General features: G+C 49.2%; 1 protein-coding gene across 1 annotated transcript in view; it reads left to right on the top strand.

Moving 5' to 3' along the window:
• Window positions 1-8731: 8731 nt before the first annotated feature.
• LOC138471945 (CCN family member 1-like) overlaps window positions 8732-19195 on the top strand; it is a 54805-nt gene continuing 44341 nt past the window's right edge. The window contains exon 1 of the mRNA XM_069609825.1: window positions 8732-9063. Coding sequence (XP_069465926.1) covers window positions 9004-9063 — 60 coding nt within the window. The 5' untranslated portion in view covers window positions 8732-9003. The remainder of the gene's footprint in view (window positions 9064-19195) is intronic.

Genomic DNA, 19195 nt, shown 5'->3' with positions numbered 1-19195 from the left:
GTGACCCTATCTGTCCCCACTGTGATCTCCCAAGTCTTCAGAGGGAAGCCATCTTCCCTCACGAGACTCCGCCTGCCCTTACTGTGACCCTATCTGTCCCCACTGTGACCTCCCAAGTCTTCAGAGGGAAGCCATCTTCCCTCACTAGACCCCGCCTGCCCTTACTGTGACCCTATCTGTCCCCACTGTGACCTCCCAAGTCTTCAGAGGGAAGCCATCTTCCCTCACTAGACCCCACCTGCCCTCACTGTGACCCTATCTGTCCCCACTGTGATCTCCCAATACTTCAGAGGGAAGCCATCTTCCATCACTAGACCCCGCCTGCCCTTACTGTGACCCTATCTGTCCCCACTGTGACCTCCCAAGTCTTCAGAGGGAAGCCATCTTCCCTCACTAGACCCCGCCTGCCCTCACTGTGACCCTATCTGTCCCCACTGTGATCTCCCAATACTTCAGAGGGAAGCCATCTTCCATCACTAGACCCCGCCTGCCCTTACTGTGACCCTATCTGTCCCCACTGTGACCTCCCAAGTCTTCAGAGGGAAGCCATCTTCCCTCACTAGACCCCGCCTGCCCTCACTGTGACCCTATCTGTCCCCACTGTGATCTCCCAATACTTCAGAGGGAAGCCATCTTCCATCACTAGACCCCGCCTGCCCTTATTGTGACCCTATCTGTCCCCACTGTGACCTCCCAAGTCTTCAGAGGGAAGCCATCTTCCCTCACTAGACCCCGCCTGCCCTCACTGTGACCCTATCTGTCCCCACTGTGATCTCCCAATACTTCAGAGGGAAGCCATCTTCCGTCACGAGACTCCGCCTGCCCTTACTAGCAGCCTGTCTGCCATCATGACACATTTGCTTCTTTCACTGCGACTCTATCTGCCGTGACTGGGACCTGCTCTGCAGTCATAGGGACCCTTCCTACCATCACTGTCATTGTATTTCTTCACACTGTGATTTGATGTTTCTCAACTTGGTGTGCTTTGTTTTAATGCATTGCCTGTCCTCGCTGTCACTCAATCGTTCCTGATTGTGGTTCTTTCAGCTCCCACTGTGGCCTTATTGATGACATTCTGAATCTACCAACCATCACTGCTTCTCTTTTCATCCTCACTGTGATTCTGCATGCTTGCACTATGGTATTGTTGCTGCTTTTTCAGTGACCATATCTGTTGCTCAGTCTGTCCTCACTGCGGTTCCTTCCGCTCTCACTGTAACCCTAGAGGCCCTCAATATGGCCTTCTCGGGCATCACTCTGGGCCTGGATGCTGTCACTGCTGCCCTACCTGCCCACACTGTGATTCCACCTGCCTTCACTATTATCGGGTTTTTCCTTCCTTTGGCAAAAATTGCCCTCACGGCTACTCAGTCTGCCCTCATTGTGGCTATATTACATCTCATTGTGACGCTACGTGCCCCCATTGCAACCTTTTCTGTCATTACTCTAAACCTGCCATCATTGAGACCCTATCTGTCCACAACGTAATTCCACATGCCCGCATTGTGATCGTGTCTGTGCCCTCTTGATCACTACTTCCCTCATTGTTACTCATTGGTTCGTTATTGTGGTTCTATTAGCTCTCACTCAACGACTATATGCCATCATTTTGACTTCCCCTGTCATCACTCTGACCCTATCTGTTACCACTGTAATGCCCTCACGTTTATTGCGTTTTTACTTACTGCGACCATTTCTGCCCTCACTGTTACTCAGTCTGCCCTCGCTCTGGCTGTATTTACCCTTGCTGGCCCTAACTACAGTAACAGGCTCCCGAGCAGCCTCGGTTGGCAGTCTTCCTGTTCTTCCTGTGATCCCAGGCACCTTCTATTTCATCATGAGGGCCCTCACTGTGACCCTCTTGGCTATATTTGTGCCCATTCTGCCCTCAATATAACTGTACCTCCCCTCGTTGTAATCCCTCTCTCTTGCCCTCATCTGCTATCCTACTTGCCCTGAGTATAGGATGTCACAGGCGTGCGCTCTCGCAGCTTACTCCCTGGTACTCATGTTTCAGACTGTGGAAAGATGAAAAGCGGCATTGTACCACGAGATTTAAACATATGACTTACATCAAGAGCTTAACCCTCTGAGTTGTCATTTCCCAAATGAGTAACAGTGAAGCCTGCCAAAGTGTTTGATGACTCCTTTGAGACATGGATTTTCATGTTGAGCCCTCCATCCCTTGAGGAAATGTAAAGTTGGCGGGCCCTACCAAATGCTAGAACTTCTTACATTGTCTATGAAAATCACACCATTTCGAGCTGTGAAACCTTTAATTGGACTGAGAGTATTATACCTTGATAGGAAATAGATAAGCTTTTAAAAGACATCACATGGTAAAAGACTTCTGTGTGATTTCCCCCCAGGGCAGGGGGGAGGTGGGCAGACATTGTCCATGGGGGACGTACTTCCCTCTAAAAAGAGACGTGTGTGGTTCCTTTCTAATAGAACATATACAAAATGTTTCTTGAGATGTTAGTCCAGGCTTAATAAAACATCACAAGCAGTCAAGCTGCGAGTCCTTTTATTGGACTGAGATTATCATGCAAGTCTTTGCGACTTTGGACACGTGGTACATTTTCAATCTGAGCACCCATTTTAGGCCAATCAGAATGTGATGGTATTTTTAAGCCCGAGGTGCTGACACGGCGACACACTTTTTTTGTATATGTTCTATTAAAAGGAATCCTACTCCTCCCATTTAATGGAAACTTGCATCCTTGACACCCTCTGGGCTACGAGAGCGGAATAGGGGTGTCTAGTTTGAAGAACACTGCTCTGAGGTCCAGCTCCTAAATCAGCTCACAAGCCGTAATAGCAGCCACTCCCACTCCCGTGCCAACGCTCCCAGCCTACTTAACATCTGCAAACAGCTGACTCCTAAAACACATGAACGAGCAACCAGGACATCCACATTATTCAGAATTACCCCAGCATCTTGAAGGGCCATTTCGCTCTCGCCAGCATTGGTGGCCCCCGTATAGCACGTACGTCTCACTCAGAGCAAGCACCGAGAAACTCATAGAGAAATAAGGTGTGTCATTCACGCACTTAATCTGAATCGCACTCATGGCCACCACCGATGTCCTCAGAAACCTCAATTATTTGCCAATCTGAGAGTTCCACTGAGTCTCACTCCTGGAAGCAACAGTTGTTTCATAGGCTGCAAGTGAGCTTCGGTATTGTACAAAATTACCTACTCCCAAAAGTTCGACCCCCAAAAGACCGACCCCCAATTTTCTGTATATATATATATATATATATATATATATATATATATATATATATATATATTCAGGGAGGTAAAGTGAATAAAACATGTATAGGGGTAATGTGGGGGGTTGTGGGGGTCTCCCCCCACATATATATTTGCGGAAAATTGAGAAAAAAAAACAAACAAAAAAACGGACTTTTGGGAGTCGAACTTTTTGGTTTGGTAAAATCACATAGATCCATGAGCTTCACCCGTCTGTCTAACTCTGAGCCCGCACAGGTTGCCTCAGAAACTTATATTAACTGTGCATTGATAAGAGCCATCACCCATAGACTCATATTCTTGATGTCAACCTCCTCAAAATACTTCAATTGAGTCCCACCTATAGCCAGAACAAAAATAATGCAAAACATGTACATATGTGTATAAAACAATCAACTGGTTTAAAAGTGACAGAAAACAAACACACAAAAAATACATTGTTCTTAAAAGCAACTCAGCAGCGTATGTTATTTCACAAAAAATGCTATGCAGAAGTATTAATAGCGCTTGGGATAGACTCCAGGACATTAATATTAAATGATTAACATGCAAACAGATGCTAGTTTTGACACAGTGCTTCCTCGTGTAATGGATGCGTCTTCATCAGGACAAACATAATGACAGAAAAGTATACCCAATCTTTTTTTGGAAAAAAACAACTATAGAATGCAATTTCAGGAAATGTTGAATAAAAAAAAACATGAACTGCTTTTTCGAACCCTTCACTGGTAAATACAGTATTTACAACAATAATATAATCCAATATGGACATCTTGAAAAAATGGTAACGGGAAGCAGAGGAGTGGCTGTTCTTGACCATGTAATATCAGTGAGTTAGAGAGAAAGACCACGGTTCAAAGCAGCACTGTCCAATTCTGTGTCTTTAGCACTCAGTTCTATATTCTCCTCAGGTTCTCGCTTCCGAAGAGTTATGTGACTCTCTGTGACACTATTTTGTTCATAAATTCTCCCTTATTAGAGCAAACATTCCAACCTTCATTACCGAGATTCAACAGCCTAGTCTTCTCTCTGTGTTTCCTCAGTATGCTTCCTTCTCCTCCTTTGAGGAGGTCTTGGAGGAGCATGTCTTGGAAGTCATTTGCAGCCTTAAATCTTGATTCCCGCTTCAACCCATTCCCCTTCACGTGCTTAATGAGATTAAGACTGAGCTTGCTTCTAGTATTACTGCGACAAATCAACTTCCGGGCACCAGTGGCCCAGGGATGAATATCGGTCAATCAGCACCACACCTCTAGTACACCAGAAGGGATCCAAACAGATTGGAAACAGAAGCAAATTATAAACCTCCATGTCCAATTTTGGTAACATGGACGGAGAGGCAGGCTTATCTCTGCAAGGTCGTGGACCGTTTGTCAGTTGCAACACAGCGTCAAGGTTGTATAAAAATATCAACTTCATTATTATCACAACACACGGTTCTAGCACACTTGAAAATACAACCCACCCTGTAAAGGAATGCAGAGGACAGACAGTTTCAAAGAAGGAAAAGGGATTCACTCTGGATACTGACAGGAGGGTAGTCAGTAAAGTAATTAATCTCAATAGTTCAAGAGTACTTGGCTTCAACACAAAGGGAGCAATGGGTTGTAAAATGACACTAGGAGCTTTCGGAGAAGGACCAGGGGGACAGAACCAAAGGTACTTTGTGCATGTCGAAGTTCTTGGTGCAGTGTTGAGTCGGTTTCAGGGAGATTTGCAGCTTCTGTGACAGAGTGCAAAATGGGAGCCAGCTGCGGGTATTAGCCGGCAGACAGTTCGGTGAGCGAGGCTGGATGGATGACTACAGAGTGGTGATGACTACTGTAAATACACAGTCCCAGACATGACATGTACACTGCCCTTGATACTGAAAGGCGGGAGCTCTCTTTGGGTTGACACAGTGCATATCAAAGGTTGTTTGGGATTTCCTGTCCTTTGTTAGTCCTGCGACCAGGCCTCCCGTGGACCTGTTTGAATGAACTCTGATTAGTATGCAATGCTGCCACCACCAGCAGCTAACCAAAGAATAGGGCAGATCCATGGAGCCTTTGTTGGTTAATTCGGCTGGTCATGGCAGGAGGAATGTTTTGCCTTCCCCCTTATGAGATTCCTTGATGTACTCTTGGCTGTCATATTCCAACTTAATATGGCAGGGAGGATGGCGCTGGTAGGCTATGTCCACACAGATTACACAGGTCCATGTGTATGTTGTGCAGTGAGCATAGGAAAATGTGTGCAGATAAGCTCCACACATTTTCCAGAAGTTTGTCTACTATCATTCAATTTCATTTAAAATTTCAAATTACTCACAATTACCTCCCTCTGTTAAGACCATGTTTTGGCCCATTTCCCGCTCAAAGTTTCTTATGAATGTCTTTGAGGCCATTGTTACTCCTCAACTGAAAGACTTTTTAGAGGAAAACTCAAATCTCGACAAATGTCAATCTGGTTTCACCCTTTGATGGGGACTGAGTCTGCACTAGTCTCAGTTCTAAATGACATCACTCTGATCAGAGACCAGGATGAAACGGCTCTCATGATTATGCTCGACTTATCAGCTACGTTCAACACGATTGACCATCCCACTCTGTGTCAATGCCTTTAGGATGTCGGCATCACAGGAACTGTACGCCAATTGTTCACTTCATTCCTATCTCACTGCTCACAGTCCCCCCCCCTTTCAGGTCTGAGCCATCCACTGTGTCTTGCGGGGTCCCTCAGGCTCCACAGTCTCACCTCTCTTATGTAACATGTATTTTATGCCCCTGGCAAAACTGATCCACTCCCACAGCTGTTGATTTTACTCCTACGCGGATGAAACCCAACTTATTTTGAGAGTGGACCACAAACCATTAGATTCTGCTAGGCGTTTGAGATCTTGCCTTACAGCAATAGGCAGCCGGATGAGTGCAAACTGATTCAAGCTCAATGGCGAGAAATCCAAAGTCATGATCGTTGGCCCTGTGGCTCAGAGTCAGGCGTGGACTTTGGATTTCGGGCCTCCTAGCTTATGAAAACATGCCAGTGCCTGTAGACTCTCTGAAAAATCTTATGTGAAAATGTCCTCTACTCTCACGCCCGAGCTACAGATATGTTCCATTTCTGATTCTGGCTTTTTTTAAGCTTAAAACACTTTAAAAAAAAAGTGACTCCCTTCTTAATAGTGCATTTGCTTGGTCTTGGGTTTGCTACAGCAATGTCTGGAGGTCTCGACTACTGCAATGCGGTCCTTTTCACCCAGCCTAAATACCATACTCCAAGGCTACAGATCCTGCAGAATTCAGCTGCACATCTCTTTATCAGTTTGCCACAATTCTCTCACTGCTCTCCCATCTTACCTCAGCTCCGCTGGCTGCCTGTTGGGAGCAGAATCAAGTTTAAGGTGCTCTGCCGGACTCCCTGTGCACTCCACGGGCAAGGCACGGTGTTTCTCCATGAGAAATCCTCTGCCTTCACCCCTGCTATGGCTCTTCACTCTGCCAAACGTGGTCTTCTGGTGGTTCCCAGATTTAGAAAGGCCACCTTTGGCAGTCGGGCCTTCTCTGTAGCTACCCCTTGTCTGTGGAACTCACTTGCCCTTTCTCTCAGGTTAATTGAGGATTTTTCTCAATTTGGGAAACTACCCAAAACGTTCCTATTCCACAAATGATGCTCCTTAGCTTCCCTGTGCCTTTTCAAGGTTTTCTCCATATGTAGGGCCAGGATACCTTCGGGTGATAGCGCGCTATATATATACTTTTACCATAACATAAAACCTTGTACTAGCCTCTCCCATGACGCAGTGGAGTCTCACTCATAGCCAGCATGATCCCAGAGTCCTTGATAGAGTCTCACTCATAGCCAACAACAATTCACCTATATATCTGTATTAAATCAAACTCAATCCCACAATTGATTACCCATAAGGCTTTGATGGTGTGTCACTTACTCAACAACAAGTTCCCCATATTCGCATGGACTACAATACAACCGCTTGCATAGACTGCCACATGCATGAAGGGAGAGGCCTCCAATAGAGACTTGCTCATAACCAGAATCAAGTGACTAATAGACTTTAGCTAAACAGAACTTAAAGCCAGAATCTCTGACCCCCAAAGACTTGAATGGAGTCTTACTCAAAGTCATCAGCAGTGTCTCGAAATACACCAGGAGTCATATTCACAGCTGGCATCCGTGTGCCACAACAAACCAATGGGGACTTACTCTGGGGGTTGCATCAGTGTCCCGAAATACTTCAATAGAGACGCATTCAAATCTGCCCCTAAAAACGTTAATGGGGTATTTCTCAAAGAGGCATTGGGTGCCCCCATACTTCAATTGAGTCTTCCTGAAAGACAATGTAAGTAAAAGCATTACTCATAGCCGGCATCTGTTTAGTGTCCACAATACTTTACTCATTCAAATACTGCAGTATTCCTAAATACTTCAATGAACTCTTACTCAAAGCCGGCATCGGTGTACCCCAGCGAATTATAAAGTCAAAACCAATGATCGCGACGATAGTCCGCCTGATTGACATTACAGCGTGCCATGCAGTCACACTCCCACACAGTCCCAAGGGCTGCTAGAGGCTGTTGGCCAGAAAGAAAAAAAAGGGTTTGTGTGAGGTCTATGTCTGATACATTGTATGCTGTTTTCTGCCATGCGTCTGGTGCCTGCTTTTTTGTCTGGAGGTGGGGGGGTGGAGAGAGTGAGAGCGAGAGAGAGAAAGAGAGAGAGTGTGTGTGTGAGGGAGAGAGAGAGAGAGAGAGAGAGAGAGGGAGAGAGAGAGAGAGAGAGAGGGAGAGTGTGTTTGTGTGTGTGTTTGATATGTGTTCCGGTTTCTGTCTGTGTTGGTAAGTCTGATGGGTGTTCGCGCGTGTTTGCGTGTTTTGCCTGCATTTGATATATGTGCGCGGTTTCTGCATGTGATGCATGCGTGAGTTGTGTGTGCTGTTCCTTGTGCTTGATGTTTCCGCGTCTGAGGTGAACGTGTGGCGGCTGTGTATGTATGTATGGCGTGCGTTATACCTGAATTTGAGTTGTCTAAGTGCCTGTCTGCGAGTGTGCCGTGCTTAATTGGAGTGTATAATGTGTTCTGTGTGTGCGTGCACGCGAGTGTGTTTATTACGCCTGCGTTTGATGTGGTGGTGTGGCGTCTGCCTTTGCTATGTAGATGTGCATGTTGTAGCTTTTAGTGGCCACCGTTTGGTGTGGCGAACCCTCCTGTTAGCCACAATTGACTTGGATCCCGCCTGGACCCTCCCACCCCGTGCTACATGTCTATACAGTTCAAAGCGAAGTTCGCGTGGGAGCCAGTCTCAGGGGCACGGCACCCTCATACGTGATAGGTCGGCAAAGTTGTACGTGTTTTGTGTGTGCTGTGGGGAACCTCTCCTCTGACACCGACAGTCCTCTGCTGATGTCAGAGCGAGGGCGGTATAAGGGGCTGGCACGCTCCCGGTGCCCGTAGGCGGGGGCTCGAGGACTCATATAAAGGCAACTGCTGGTTGAAGCGCTTTCATAATACTCCTGACAGAGTCGAGGCTAACAGACCCCCAGCCGAGGCTACCGACCTCCCGACTGCGGCGTGAGCCGGACAGACGCTCCCCGAACCTCCAGCGGAACTCCCTGCCGCTCTCCTTGCAGCTCTCCCCGCAGCTCTCGGAAGCCCCCCGTGCTGTCCTTTCTCTGGGGTCTGGTCCCGGCAACTGCTTCCGAGTTCTCAGGGGAGCAGCCGACAGCCCAGGAGCACTCCCGTTGCCATGGCTGTGCGGACCCTGCTCCTGGCGCCCTGCATGCTGCTGCTCCTGCGCCTTCTGCCGGTGAGTGGCCGCGGTGTACGTGTGTCATAGTTCTCCTGCCACACACGTGCACTGTGTTTTGTTTAGATTGTAGTAACTCTCGTGGTCGTGTTAGTGTGTGTATACTTTGGGAATGCTGGAGAAATGGTGCGCGGAGGACCCGGAACTCACCCGTATATATCGAGGCGCTTTTGTTTAGCTATACTTTTAAGTAGAGCGCATTTATTTGTGAGACCATATTAATGTGCTTGGAGAAGGGTGACCACTCGGAGACTCCACGCGTGTGGCCGGGAGGCAGTGTGGAGGCTGAACTTTGGAAGAGGTCGTTAATGTGCACCGAAGCAGTGGCACTGCTGTAGTGTGATATTCAAGTAGTGTGCACTGGGACACATGACTCTGGCCAGCTGTGAGACTCCACTACCATGTATGCAAAAACGGATACGCGCAAAAGCCTTGCCAGGCGCACCAAAGGTACCCATTGAGACAGGTGGCAAGTGATCTTGTGAGGCTGCAGGGGCGCACACAGGGTTGGTGCGGCAAACGCTCAGGTGCGTGAGGTGCAGGGGGCGCTGTTCCGCTGTCGGAAATGGCACCCCTTCTTCTGCTATTCCCTGTTTAAGCGTTTACTGGCAGTGTGGTGGGACTGGGGCATACCATTGTCTCAGGCACCAATGAAAAAGTGGCCCACAGTTGCAAACGGCAATTCATTCCTTTTGTGACAGAATGTTTGAATAGTGCCTAAGGGGGAGTTTTTGATAACGTGTGATGCAAATTGTGCAATTTAAAGAATATTTATTCATCAACACTGGTCAAAAGTAGTAGCCGCATAGTGAAGGAACTCATCAAACTAGCCCACATTAGCCAAACAAGTGTCCCACCCTGACCATAACAACTGGCCCACCGTAGCCTTTTGTGTTTTTGGTGACATTGGCCTAAAGGCCAGTCCTCGCATGGTGGTGACTATCTCTAAAGACTCACAGATTTACCAAACAAGTGGCATAAAGGGTGAGAGCGTAGTTATTCGCCCAGGATCACACGGCCCTTCTCAAATGGAGAAGAGGGGACGGGAGCTCGGATCTCCTGCTTTCACAATCTACGACATTCAACATTTCCGCAACTCCGACCTTCCGTTCTGAGGGCCAGCAACAGGCGAGGGTGTTTTCAGTGCTCCCGCTGGTAGGCGACCGAGCTTAGTCTGTTTTTGCAGATAGGGTTAATAGAGCGAAGCTCCTGTGTCCGTGTGCTCCTGTGCTTGCATGCGTCTCTCCTGTGGCAATAAAGGGGCCGTTCATTTTAAACGTGCCTTGCCCTCTTGTCCTGGCTGTGAGTGAGACCTGCGTGCTTTGCAATGTACCGTGCTGTGGGGGAAGAACAAGTCGCTGAGAAGGTGAGGTTTGATGTCAGCGAGTTGGGATGGATGGGATGTCCCAGCAATCCCTTGCCGCGTTGCTCTGTCCACTTACCTGTGCAGGAATGGGAGCCGATTTGAAGTGGAACACCCTGCATAAAGCGCTTCAGTAATCACCGGCCGTTGTATACATTGGGCAGTGTGTGGTGTCCTGGGGGAATGCCAGATCCTCCTTCAGGGTGTGCATTGGGCAGCACGTGCTGTCATGGGGGAATGCCAGATCCTTCTTGCATTGGGCAGCGTATGTTGTCCTGGGGAATGCCAGATCCTCCTTGCATTAGGCAGTGTGTGCTGTCCTGGGGGAATGCCAGATCCTCCTTGAGTGTGTGAATTGGGCAGTGTGTGCTGTCCTGGGGGAATGCCAGTGCGTGCATTGGCAGCGTGTGTTGTCCTGGGGGAATGCCAGATCCTCCTTGCATTGGGCAGTGCGTGCTGTCCTCGGGGAATGCCAGATCCTCCTTGAGTGCATGCATTGGGCAGCGTGTGCTGTCCTGGGGGAATGCCAGATCCTCCTTGCATTGGGCAGTGTGTGCTGTCCTGGGCGAATGCCAGATCCTCCTTGCATTGAGCAGCGTGTGTTGTCCTGGCGGAATGCCAGATCCTCCTTGCATTGGGCAGCGTGTGTTGTACTGGGGGAATGCCAGATCCTCCTTGCATTGAGCAGTGTGTGCTGTCCTAGGGGAATGCCAGATCCTCCTTGAGTGTGTACATTGGGCAGTGTGTGCTGTCCAGGGGGAATGCCTCCTTGAGGGTAGGGATCGAGTGTTCAAGAGGTTGTGAAGTGACATATAAACGATGCACCCATCTGTCAGCACTGCTGTTCTGACTGTTCTGGAAATAGTGTGTGTGGGTTTGTGTGTGTGCTCGGCAATACCTGCAGGCTAGAGAGCCCAGCTGTGCTCCTCACACAAGGGCAGGGGCAACCTCTAGCTCGCCAGATGCTTTGATCAACAATTTCCATCGCCATCATATTCAACGGTGAGGGAGGGTCATGGGACACGCCACGTAGTCCAAAACTCATGGAGAGCCGCAGGTTGCAGAACCCTGCTTATAGGGTATACGCGCCATATAAACAGCCCGGCCATGCCACCTCACGCATATGCTCAGTAACACCGCCGACCCTCTGCCGGGCGCACTGCCACTCGAGTGCATACCTGAGGCACCGAGAGCATTGCTGCACTCGCTCACAAAAGTATGCGCACCTAAAGCACAGGGGCGCCCTTGATATTAGTCGTCATACGTGTGGCACATGCAGTGGCAGCCCTGCAGAGACTGCCCAGGCGAGCCCCTGACGCTGGAGGGCATACCTGCCCCACTTAGCCCCTGAGCCTAGACGACGCTTCTGCCGCAAAACTGCGGCAGCGATCCCCGTATGCAAGAGGGGATAGCTTCATTTTAGATTGCCATGCTGAGCTCCTGACATGAGGCTGCATAACTGCAGCACATACTGCCCCAAGGAGTCCCTGAGATTAGGTGGAATACCTGCTGCACAGACTGCCACACTGAGTCCCTAACACTAGGGGAATACATGCTGCGCCTAGTGTCTAGCTGGGCCCCTGAGACTGGGGAGATTACCTGCAGACCAGACTGTCACACTGAGCTGCGGTGACTAGGGGGATACCTGCAGCCCAGACTGCTTCACTGAGCCCCTGAAACTAGGGGATACCTGCTGCGCAGACTGCCTTGCTGAGCCCCAGAGACTAGGGGAATACCTGCAGCCTAGGCTGCTTCACTGAGCCCCTGAGACTAGGGGAATATCTGCTGCCCAGACTGCCACACTGAGCCCCCGAGACTAGGGGGGAATACCTGCAGCCTAGGCTGCTTCACTGAGCCCCTGAGACTAGGGGAATGCCTGCGGCTTAGGCTGCTTCACTGAGCCCCTGAGACTAGGGGAATGCCTGCAGCCTAGGCTGCTTCACTGAGCCCCTGAGACCAGGGGAATACCCGCTGGCCAGACTGCCACACAGAGCCCCCGAGACTAGGGGGGAATACCTGCAGCCTAGGCTGCTTCACTGAGCCCCAGAGACTAGGGGAATACCTGCAGCCTAGGCTGCTTCACTGAGCCCCTGAAACTAGGGGATACCTGCTGCGCAGACTGACTTGCTTAGCCCCAGAGACTAGGGGAATACCTGCAGCCTAGGCTTCTTCACTGAGCCCCTGAGATATGGGAATATCCGCTGCCCAGACTGCCACAGTGAGCCCCAGAGACTAGGGGGGATACCTGCAGCCTAGGCTTCTTCACTGAGCCCCTGAGATATGGGAATATCCGCTGCCCAGACTGCCACACTGAGCCCCCGAGACTAGGGGGGGATACCTGCAGCCTAGGCTGCTTCACTGAGCCCCTGAGACTAGGGGAATACCCGCTGCCCAGACTGCCACACTGAGCCCCCGAGACTAGGGGGGGATACCTGCAGCCTAGGCTGCTTCACTGAGCCCCTGAGACTAGGGGAATGCCTGCAGCCTAGGCTGCTTCACTGAGCCCCTGAGACTAGGGGAATACCCGCTGGCCAGACTGCCACACGGAGCCCCTAACTGTAGGGGGGCATACCTGCAGTTTAGACTGCTTCCCTGAGCCCCCGAGAGTAGAGCGCAGCCCAGATTGATCTGCTGAGCCCCGGACACCTGGGGTAATGTCTGCATCTCGGACTGTCCTGCTGCGTTCCTGACACTAGAGGGCCTAACTTCCGCATGTGCCGTCGAGGAGAAGTACACATCCCTCTGCCCTCATTCTCCCATCAAAGCCAAGCTCGTTACAAAGTGCATCGATGCTCTTTATAACACAGTCCGCAGTGTTATGAAATAAGCAGCGTCCGTGCGACAGCCCGGGTGATCCTGCATTCTCTCTGAAGAGGGGGTCGAGGACGGAGCAACCCCCCCCCCCCCAGTGTTACAGTGTTACTGTGTACCTGTGAATGTTCATTGGGTCCGAATCTCCTAGGCGCTCTCCTGCTGCCGAGCGTATGTGAAGGGTCGGTCCACGGACCTTTGCGAGCAATGGTAACAGTCCACCGGCTCGCGGGAGAGCGTTGAATGAAACCTTCCTGTCAGTCTGTCAGTGTGCATTAGTGATTAGTTATATCTAATGGCAGAGCCCTTGGGGGTGGAGCGTGGGGGGGGGGGGGGGGGGGTCGGGGGGTCGAGGGTCTCGACGTTTTCTGTACAAGAGCCCGCCGTGGATATGTTTCAAGTTGTTGGGATTAAATGTGGCATTCAGCCTTACTCGACACCCTTCGTGGGCTGCTGAGGATCATAAGATGTTGGACTGAGGATGCTATTTGGCTATGTGGAATTCTGTCTTTTGAGCGAACACCTCTAGGCTCGTATCCCTCGGCCGGGAAGTCTTGTCACCAAACAATTGCCCGACTTAAGCACGAGCCCTAATCCTCTCCAAGCTTAACTATTGCAGGCTGCTCCTCGTGGACAGCTCGGCCACAAACGTGCCACAAACGAAAGCCACAAACGAAAGCCTGATTTGCATATGGTTTTTTCCCTTCTGTAATGGCTTGGCAGGCTGAAAAACGATGGTCTGGAGGGTTGCCCAGAGCTTTGCCCGTGGTTATGATTAATTCAAAACCTTCCAGCCATCACCTTTCTGTTTTACTAAAGTCACCCCGAGTGGGACGGGTATGCCCAGACGTGGGTCCCGAGTCTGCCGGGCCTAGAGACCCAAGCTACTCCTCACTGATGACGCCCAACAAGGCTGAAACATGTCTGGGGATGCTTGTGGTCTCATGCAGAAGGGATGTGACCTAGCAGTTCGGGCTGGACTGCCCCTTTTGGGGTAGGACCAAGCCTGATTTGCATATGATTTTTTTCCCTTCTGTAATGGCTTGGCAGGCTGAAAAACGATGGTCTGGAGGGTTGCCCAGAGCTTTGCCCGTGGTTATGATTAATTCAAAACCTTCCAGCCATCACCTTTCTGTTTTACTAAAGTCACCCCGAGTGGGACGGGTATGCCCAGACGTGGGTCCCGAGTCTGCCGGGCCTAGAGACCCAAGCTACTCCTCACTGATGACGCCCAACAAGGCTGAAACATGTCTGGGGATGCTTGTGGTCTCGTGCAGAAGGGATGTGACCTAGCAGTTCGGGCTGGACTGCCCCTTTTGGGGTAGGACCAAGCCTGATTTGCATATGGTTTTTTCCCTTCTGTAATGGCTTGGCAGGCTGAAAAACGATGGTCTGGAGGGTTGCCCAGAGCTTTGCCCGTGGTTATGATTAATTCAAAACCTTCCAGCCATCACCTTTCTGTTTTACTGCAGTGGACAGGTCGCCACTCTGAGGCGTGTGAGCACGCTGGCACATGTTGGTCTCTTGATGCGAGTTGGTACACTCTGTGCCCTTTCTATGTTTCTTATCTGAATTCTGCATCTGCGAATCCTCATTCACTGTGACTCCCATATAGCGTGCTGCAGAGGGTCACAATAATAGTAGTTGATTATGGCAGCTGCTCTTAGGAATCTTTTCTTTCTTTTATGTTGTTAAGCAATTTTTATTAAGCTTTGTAATGGATAAATACAGAATATAATAAACAGTTAACCATTTTACGACTTGCTAAACGATAATCCAAGATAAAAATGTGAGTTGAGTTAACAATTAAAAGGCACATCTATTTATGCTTGTTCAGAAATCTCAGGGTATACATTGAATCTTGACAAATCTGAAATCATCCCTCTTGATAGCTCCTTGATTTCAGACAACATGGAAGCTTTTGGGATGTCGTTATGCACCACAAGCATCAAATACCTTGGAATTATTGGAGCTGCCAATATTACACACTTGATTAAACTGAATGCAGATCCTGCAATATCAACTATTGAAAGTATTGTTACTAAATTGTCTCCTTTGTTCCTAACCTGGTCGGGCAGGATTGATGCTATTAAAATGATGATTCCCCTGTCATTTTATACGTGTTGTCTATGATTCCCATTTTCTTTCTTTTTTTTGTAATACTGACTGCCAATTGTGCTGTCTGACCTGTTCATTTTAGAGAAGGTACATTTTAAGAGTGGTGATGGGTTGTTCCTCGCCCAGTGACTTTACTCCGTCTAAATCATGCCACTGGGGAAGCATATATAATGTTTGCCCCACCCCCTTACCACACAGCTGTGAACAACAGTCCGAGACACCTGTAGGGCTCTTACATTATAATTAAGTTAAACAATTACAGCAAGGTGATTAATAGCTGCACATTATCTTGAGACCGGCACCCAGCAGGGAGCTGAAACACTAAAGGCCAGCTGAGAAACTGTTATTCACTGTTTCATAGCAGGGTGCTAATGTCTGGGAAATGGGAGTAAAAAGGCAACAAGGTGACAACAATGTTTATGGATACGGCAAGAGCATGTGACGGCCTGACGTCGCCAGCAAAGACAGCCTATAATGTGCAAGCTGGGCACGTTTAGTGCCCAGAATAAACTTCAGTTTCAAGAGGCGACCAACATGGGGTACCTACTCGGGGGCCCAGCAGTGCCCAGAGACCATTTCTACTGAGGCGGTTGAAAGGCCCTGACATTGTCTTTTCCAGCTCTCGTTGTGCGTGGGGATGGGAGAGCTCAGAGTGATGTAGAAGGGGCTGAGAGGACAGACCGCAAGTCAGACCAATTAGCATCCAATCTCCTCTCGTGCAGCCAAATCCTGGCTATTTGCACTAAAGCAAAGAGCATTTTGTGAACTTAAGACTGGCCATGGCTTCTTAAATTGGAAATATGTCCGTGATAGTAACTCGAGCAAAACCAAAAGATGAAGGCTGGCAGATTTTGAATTAATCATAACCTTGCACAGCTCTGGGCAACCCTCCAGACCATCGGTTTTTTCAGCCTGCCAAGCCATTACAGAAGGGGAAAGACCATATGCAAATTAGGCTTGGCCCCACCCCAAAAGGGGCAGTCCACACAGAACTGCTAGGTCACATCCCTTCTGCACGAGACCACGAGCATCCCCAGACATGTTCTGGGCTTGAAATGACTGAGCATGAAACCCTTTATCAAATAATGCAAACTCTTTTCATGTGCCATATGATAATACCCTAACAGAGGCATGTCTGTAAATTACAAGAGTCACATAAACAGTTGCACAGTCTGTCAATGGATGTGATGCTCTGGCTGTCTGTCAGAGGGGGTACATGAACCCCCTAGTTTTTCTTACGGGAGTCTCTAGAAGTACTCTTAATGGATAACAGAAGGAACCCCGGCTTGACAGCAGATTTGGGAGACTGCTGGGCAAGCTTCACCCTGTGAGGTTTGCACAGAACGGCACCCCAGCAAGACAAGCTTCGCCAGTCTTGGCCCATTCCCCCCCCCCAGACACAAACAGCCCATGTTTTTCTGTTTACAGGACTGAGGCTCCCGTGTAGTACACTCCACTCACACATTTGAGAAGATGGCCACACTTGTTTGCGGTTAGTCATTTGAAATAGAGGACTGTAGCACATTACAGACTATATATATTTTTAATGATTTCTTTTTACATTTATAGAAACACACTAAGCCCGTAGGCATCAAGGCACTGGTTAAGAACAAAGTCAGTAGGTGAGGGAGGGATCAGAGGATTTGTGGGGGGGATTTCATCAATTGAACAGCCAGGTTTCTAATTGTCTTCTGAACAGGCAGTATGAGGGTTCAGAGCGCAGGATGAGTGGTAGTGAGTTCCAGAGGCAAGTGGCTGTGACTGGGAAACTAGAGCCTACTGCTCTGGTGCGCTTGAGGCTCGGTGTGACCAGGCGGTGACTGTAGATCGCACGCACTGGCCTGTACGATATGGTCATGTTTAGTCTGTGGATAGGTAGCCAGGAGCAGAGTTCAAAAAGCATCTATGAGTGATTGAGAGAATTATGCATTTGATCCGCTCGCGCACGGGAAGCCAGTGTGCTTTTGGTGTAGCGTCTGTGATGTGGTCATGCTTGGAAAGGTCCGAGCCGGTGGGGGTGGGCTTATTTTGAATGACTTGTAGTTTGTTGAGGTTGCGTTCAGCGGTGCCAGCAAAAAGGGTTGCAGTAGTCAAGCCGAGAGCCAGTGATTGCTCTGGCTATGGTGAGGTGGTTGTGCAAGGAAAGGAAAGGACTGCAGGTGTTTAGGAGCTTGCTGGAGTGGTCTTCGAATGGCGTTGACCTGTTGAGACATATTGAGGGTGGAGTCGAGGTAGACATCCAGTGTCTTGATGGTGGAGGTGATGGGATGGTGACCGTGTCACTTGTGAAGGTGCGGTAGGCATGGTCCAGTTTTGGATAGATGCAAGGGGGACCCTATTAATTTATTGCAGTGCTACTGTTCAAACATGGGGTTCTGCACACTGAACAATATTGTGTGTGTGTGTGTGGAGTCAGGTTGAGATTGCATTTTTATGTATTGATTTAATTTATTTATTTATAACGCGCCAAGCCCGCAGACATCGGGGCGAACAAGAACACAATGGTTACAGACATATACAACGGGACACTGAAGAATAAGGAAGAAGGAACGGGTCAGCAGAATGTATACACAGAGTAAGGAATGAGCCAGAGTTGTGCTCCTGCAACGTCTGCACTGCACGGGCACTGTTCCGTGGAGGCCTAACCCCCACTAGCACAGCTTGCCCAGCAGTTTCCATCTGCACCTGAGCTTTCTCCCTGTCATCCACAAGCATGTTTCCGGTGACTGGCATAAGCAAGACTGACATATACAACCTCTGTGTAGAAGTAGCCCAAACCTCCCATGCCAAGAGAAGACTTGCCAATTGGGTTCATATGTTTGTCCATGTACAGGGATTTTCTATAAGGGTGAGTATTGTTGCACATTAAAAGCGTAGACTGCCCAGTTTGCAGTAATGGCTCAGAAGGGTTTCATGCAGAGTCACTATCGGGTACATATTTCCAATATATCATTTTGTGGTTATCCTCATATTCCCAAAATGTTCTCTGCTTTTGTGCAAATCAGCAGGAGTTGGATCCTTGCAGAGATAGGACATTGCTTGGCTGGGCGGGACTCTGCCCCTGAGCCCCACCCAATTAACCCTCAAAAACCCACACGATGGAGGCGTGGGGTGTTTCCATTGTAAATTGTTCCAATTTCCAACACTGATTGCATAAACAACCTGGGACAACTCCTCACTCCGCCCCCATCACCAACTGTAGTGGTACAGCCCAGTATTAATACTCCAAAGAGGAACCCTCCTTAAACCTAACCTTTTCTTTCCATTAGCTAATCAAATGAGAGCTAAATCTCCTACCGTCATGCAGCGGCCGCCTCCGTCCCACTAACCAAACCTTCGTGTTCTTTTTTTTGCCAAATGAAACAAGGCCGCCTTGCACTTCATTATAATCCAGGGTGAGATATTGGGGCTTCTGATTGGGGCACATGGCAGTAATTTTAGGGGGGGGCAGGGATGTTTGTCCCCCCCCCCCCTAACTTTCATGGCACACCATTTTGTCCCCATTCATTTGGCTGCGGCTCCTTTTCTTCAGCTGTCATGTCCTCCCCCCCCCCGCGCACCCCCAAACATTTTCAGAAAAGTTACTCTACTGTTGGGGCAGCACATTTTACAATGTGCTAATTGGAGGCCCAGACAGAACCAGTGCTTGTTCCCCACATCCTATTTTCTTTTTTTGGTCAAGCGCCAAAGGCAAGTTTAGATCTCAGGTTTCCAAGTTGTAAGGTCAGGGACTTGAGTCACAGAGAGGCACTTCATTTCTCGCATTGCGCATGACTCGCAAGTGCAGGGTTTTGCCTTTGGTGGAGACTGCAGTGCTTGATAGCGAGCAGCCCAGGATAC

This window comes from Ambystoma mexicanum, chromosome 8 (genome assembly GCF_040938575.1).
Source record: "Ambystoma mexicanum isolate Mex_15411 chromosome 8, UKY_AmexF1_1, whole genome shotgun sequence".
NCBI lineage: Eukaryota > Metazoa > Chordata > Amphibia > Caudata > Ambystomatidae > Ambystoma > Ambystoma mexicanum.
This window is presented reverse-complemented; position numbering and strand designations above follow the sequence as displayed.